Source organism: Octopus bimaculoides, chromosome 4, assembly GCF_001194135.2.
Source record: "Octopus bimaculoides isolate UCB-OBI-ISO-001 chromosome 4, ASM119413v2, whole genome shotgun sequence".
Taxonomy (NCBI): domain Eukaryota; kingdom Metazoa; phylum Mollusca; class Cephalopoda; order Octopoda; family Octopodidae; genus Octopus; species Octopus bimaculoides.
The window spans coordinates 24,206,382-24,212,021 of NC_068984.1; the positions used below are offsets into that span (position 1 = coordinate 24,206,382).

The 5,640-nt window shown below is 36.3% G+C and overlaps 1 protein-coding gene across 9 annotated transcripts in view; it reads right to left on the reverse strand.

The window, feature by feature from the left end:
- The window catches only part of LOC106883075 (uncharacterized), a 322,884-nt gene that overhangs the window by 57,442 nt on the left and 259,802 nt on the right, over positions 1-5,640 (reverse strand). For 2 of the 9 annotated variants that reach the window (XM_014933972.2, XM_052966958.1), the window contains exon 1: positions 686-1,105. The exons of the other annotated variants lie outside the window; for them this stretch is intronic. In XM_014933972.2, coding sequence (XP_014789458.1) covers positions 686-702 — 17 coding nt within the window. In that variant the 5' untranslated portion in view covers positions 703-1,105. Of the gene's footprint in view, positions 1-685; positions 1,106-5,640 lie in introns of those variants that run through there. 9 annotated transcript variants of the gene reach the window in all.

The window sequence follows — 5,640 nt, forward strand, 5'->3', positions numbered from 1 at the left end:
ATATATATATATATATATATATATATATATACAAACAACATATACACATTTGTATATATACATATACAAATATAAACATTCAGACTTACATACACACACACAACATATATATATACATACATATATATACACTTATACAAACACACATATATATACATAAAGAAGACAAGACAGATGAAGAATGTAAACAAACAAAAGCCTCGTAGACAGAAATAGACAGTGATGCTGGCACCCCATCCTCTATAGCATCATCGTCATGATGTTCTTGTGTCAGATCTAACCTAGCATCCTGTCTGAGAAACAAGAAAGAACACTATGTCACAGCAGACAGGTAAGTTATTTCACTCTACAGCTGCAACAACACCGATCGACGGAGGAAAAAGAAGGTGCAACAAAGTCGTAATGATTTACGCTTATGAAGCATATCTTTGCCGAGTTAATCAATACAACGACATACACACAAGCACATAGCAGTAGAAATTCTTTCGGTAGGAAAGGAAGAAGAGGGGAGATGAGGTTAACGGAGCTCCGACAGTGCATTGTTATTTAGCAGTGGAAGTTAATTAATTAATAACCCCCCCAGGCATTCAGCATCTAAGTAAGGTAAAAAAAAAAAATATTTCAAGGTCTCATTAATGGTTTATAAGTTTAGTAGGTTGTGCTTTTTTTTTTAATGTTTCCTTACTTGAATAACAGGCTCATCTAGGAAGAAAACACGGTGTGAGGGCAGCTTGTGTTCTTTTATCTCGGCGGTACACCATTTCAGCCACGAGAGATCTGCTGTGCAGCGGATTTTCTTCTGCTGTGAAGCTTCATTAGTGAACGGTACAAGCCTTTTAGTCAGGTTTTGTGTTTGTATTTGTGTATGGATGTTTGTATGTATATATATGTGTGTGTGAGTGTGTGTTTGTTTATATGTGTGAAGTGCGAGGTGTGTATTTGTTTGAACGAGGCCTGTGTCTATGTGCATGTTTGTGTTTGTGTATAAGCGTGTGAGTATATGTGTGAGTACGTATGTGTGTATGTTCGCACGCACACGTTTGTATATGTATATAAGGTGTATGTTTGTGTGAGATATGAGCGTGTTTGTGTCTATTTGTGTATGTGCGTGTTAATGTTTAAAGAGAAGGAGAGAGAGGAGGGAAGAAAATAACAATAGGAAAAGAGAAAGCGAAACGGACAATGATGTATAAGGATAGATAGAGAGAGAGAGAGAGAGAGAGAAGGATGAGTGAGGGGCGCCGTGAGAGGAAGGTAAGAAGGAATAAGAAAGAAAGTAATAGTGATAGAGAGAAATAGAAAATTGTAGTCGGAAATAAAGGGAATCAAATAACCCTGGAATAGATAGATTTAACAGTTAAGCAAACAGAAATACAGATACAGATTGAAGAGTTAGAAAGACAAACTGATATATATATATATATATATATATATATATATATATACACACACACACACACTGAGATTAGACAGACAGATAGATAGACAGACGGACAGACATGCAGACAGATCAATAAATGAACAAATTAGTCGACAGATAGATAAATCTACAAGCATATATATATATATATATATATATATATACGCGCACGCAAAGACACAGAATAGACAGACAGATAGCTAGCTAGATAGATAGATAGATAGATAGATAGATAGATAGATAGATAGATAAATTAGATACATAGAATGGACACATTAAGAAAATAGACTAGACGAATAAATAGAAAAAAAAAAGACAAAGAGATGGTGATACAAAGAAAGAGGCACAAGAAAATGAGATTGGCATTGAAATTGTGGTACAGTTTAAGTGCTCAGGAACTTCGTGGCATCAATACTTTGAGTGCACTTTAATCATCATTTCAGGAAGAAAAAAAAGTGATTGGCAACAAAAGTTCCGATGATGCAGGTATTACCTGTCTGATATCACTAATATAACAGGTAAAAATATATCATGTAACTATAAAGGAGGTATAAGGTTAGGTTTGTTCCACAAAAAGGTGATAGATAGTTGAGATGATATAGCTGGCAATTGTTACATTACCAGAATTGAATTGATGCTGTTACCATTTATTTGTAAATAACTGAATATACCGATTATATAGCAAATGGCCGCAGACCTTGGCCATATGTTCTTATTAGCAGGTTGTATTTATTTAGATTAGTACTTTTAGCTAGGTCAGACATATATATATATATGTGTGTGGTGGGGGTACCGGTATGGCTGAGGGGTTAAGAAATTTGCTTAACAACCACTTGGTTTCAGGTTCAGTTCCGCTGTGCTGTGTCCTTGGGCATCTTCTGCTATAGCCCTGGGCCAACCAATGCCTTGTGAGTAGATCTGGGTGATGGAAACTGTACACACACACACACAATAACAAAAACAACAACAACAACAAGTGATCTTGGTTTGTTTACATCCCTGTAACTTAGTATCACATCAAAAAGAGACCTATAGAAAAAGTATCACCACCACCGGTGTCGTCATTGTCATCATCATTGTTGTCATCACCTGGGTTTGAATAAATAAGTATGGGGTCAGTTCAAGACAGTGTCCTAATATAGCCACAGACAAATTCTTGAAAAGAAAAGGAGAAAAGAATACATATGCACACAATGTGTGTGTGTGTGTGTATATATTCGTGTACATGCAAAAGATAGAAAGATAGCTAGAGAGATAGACAGAGAGAGAAAGAGAAAAAGAGAGAGAGAGAGAGAGAGAGAGATGGCTGTGGTTAATAAGTTCTCTTCCCAATTATGTGATTTCAGTTCTAGCCCCCCAATTTAGTCACAGACATGAAAACTAAAAGGTCATTGTATGTGTGTGTGTGTGTGTGTGTGTGTGTGTATCTTGTCTTTAGATTGCAAACTGGTTGTAAACAAATATTACCATCATACAAACGGTGTCATTAATTTGCAATCTTCCATGAAACAAATAACCAGCCTTTGCACTAGTGGTGTTTGAAGGACAAGGGGGAAATATTAGCTTACTTGGAAACAGATGAGGGTTAATGACAGAAAGAGCATCCAACTGTGGAAAACCTGCCTTAACAAATTTCATCTGACCCATGCAAACTGGGAAAAGTTCATGTTAAAACACGATGACGATGACAATGCCACCGCCAATGATTATGACAGGACCCTGGTGCAAGATTCAAACTTGGTGAGTGCCTTAGCTACATAAAACATGGACACGTCTTGTTGGAAAATTGCACCAAAAAATCTCACAAAAATTGAAAACATATCTGCTTTTTAATTATTTTTCAGTTCTTTCCAGGCAGATGCTGACCATGAGACCTTACGCTATAGTGCCTAAATCTGACATTGGTGAATCCATTCCAGTGTATATAGTACCAACCAAAAATAAAAAGGAGAATGGTTTGCCTGATGAGCATAGTGGTGTAAAATTTGTGTAGTAGCAAAAAGAATATAGTTGAAATAAACAATATACTCTATATCATGTACTGAGTACAGTCTTCTTTCATTGACAAATTGTAACGTCTTAATTCATGTACATGCATACATACATAATACAAATTTGTAAAAAATTTCAGGGATTCTTCATTTAAGGTTCCTGAGTGAATGTATGCACACGATCATATATATCTATAGAATACATATGCATATACACACACAAACAGTAATGAAACACATGCACATCAAACAAATTGTTCAGATAACCACTGACCCCAAGAGCTGTCTTGACTTACCCTTTAGCAGTTAAATCAGCTATATCTGGCCTAAATATTCTACTTGCTTTATGTTCAAACTGGCCTGAGATCCAGCCTCTCACACCTATCTTACAATGTCATTCTAAAAATGAACAATCACATCATTGAAATCTCAAAGCTACAAGGTAATACATGATTAATTAAAAAAAAAAAAAAGTGGATAAAAAAGTAATCTGAATGCTAAATGGCCTTGCTACTTTGTTGGTGGCCAACTTTAAGTTTGCAAAAACCCCCCAAAAAACTTAAATAAACCACAAAGAAATACACACGCATGTGCACACACACACACAAGCACACACCATTCAGAACAAAGAAAATAGAAACTATAAGTTGGTCCTGTGGAGAACATTTGTTTTCAGTCACCTGGACTACTGTTCCCAATTATAGTTGCTATATAATGTCAAACTAACAGTGGAGCTTGAGACAATACAACACTTACAACACCAGATAAGGGGTACAGGGAATCGCTAAAAGAACTGAGACTCTACTCCTTAGAGTGAAAGATATGCAGTTATACACACACACACACAATAGAAGTAAATAGATGCCCTTATAATCATTAAAATTTCTTTAAATCTTAAATTATACATTCAAATTATTTATTAATTGTTATAATGTGAATATTTAATATTTAGTAGACGTGCATTTTGCATTTTTCAATGCAAGGACCCTATTAGGCATGTTACTGATCAGATGACAAATATTTTCTTGCGGAATTTCTTGGCAAGTTTCATGCAGTAATCTCAGAAGGTCTGGCTTTGAAGATGCTTTCTTGTTCTTTTTACAAAGTGTCCTGTCCATTATTTCCCTGTGGTGTTCAATAGGGTTCATATCTGATGACTGGCTTGGCTATGGAAGCTTTTTAATGCCATTCTCATCCAAGAAACCTTGGGTCATTTTAGCTATGTGACAAGGAGCTCCATCTTCTATAACTAAAGAGTTTTCTTTAATTATTTCACCACTGGAGAAGATTAGAAAGAGTCCTTTCTGCAATATGGACACAAATTTATCTGAGTTTATATCTCCCTCACACTCCATCAATTTTGATCAATCATTGCTCCCCAGACCATTACAGAATATCTACCATGTTTCATTGTTGGCTGCAATCTTTTTCACATCAAATTCTTGATCACAGAGTCTCCAGACCTACACTCAACCACTGTCAGGAAACACAGCAAATCTGGACTTATCAGAGAATATGATAGAGTCCCAAAATGCTAGTGGCCTCACCACCATCTTACTGACCCAATCTTTTCTTTGCTTGATGTTGGCTAGTTGAAGAAGTGGCTTCCTTCTTGCTGCTCTGCTATGTCAGAGGCCTTGCAACAAGGATAATCCTCTACACTTCTCTTAACAGAGAGAAGGGTTCTGTCAAAGGGCCCTGGTTGATCTGGGCGAGGTGATGTGGACTCACTCCTTCCCCTCTCTGGAGAATTGTACAGTCACTCTAGTAACTGTAGAAAGTGGGATCCCAAGGTTTTCTGCAACTTTTTGCTGACTATGTCCACCTTCAGAATGACCTACAATACGACCTCTTTGAAATTCAGACAGTTCCGAGGCTTCTTTTGTACATGGGATGATTAAACAGTCACATAAAAATGTCAACTAATAAAAAATATAAACCTTTACAAGTTAGAATAAACATAAAACAATGTTTTATGGGGTGACTATTTACTTCTGTCATGTGTGTGTGTGTGTGTGTGTATTAGACAAGAAAAGATAACAAAGCCAAGGCTGTGAGGAGTTTTCAGGACATTTATAAGGAAAGAGATATAGTCTTACAGCTGTTTCTGGGATATTATGGATATTCCTTCATCAGAGACGATGTGAGAGAGGTGAATGTTTGAGTTCAAAATAAGGAAATTATTATGGAAAAGGAGGAGATGGGGAAACAGAGGGAAATATGAGAATG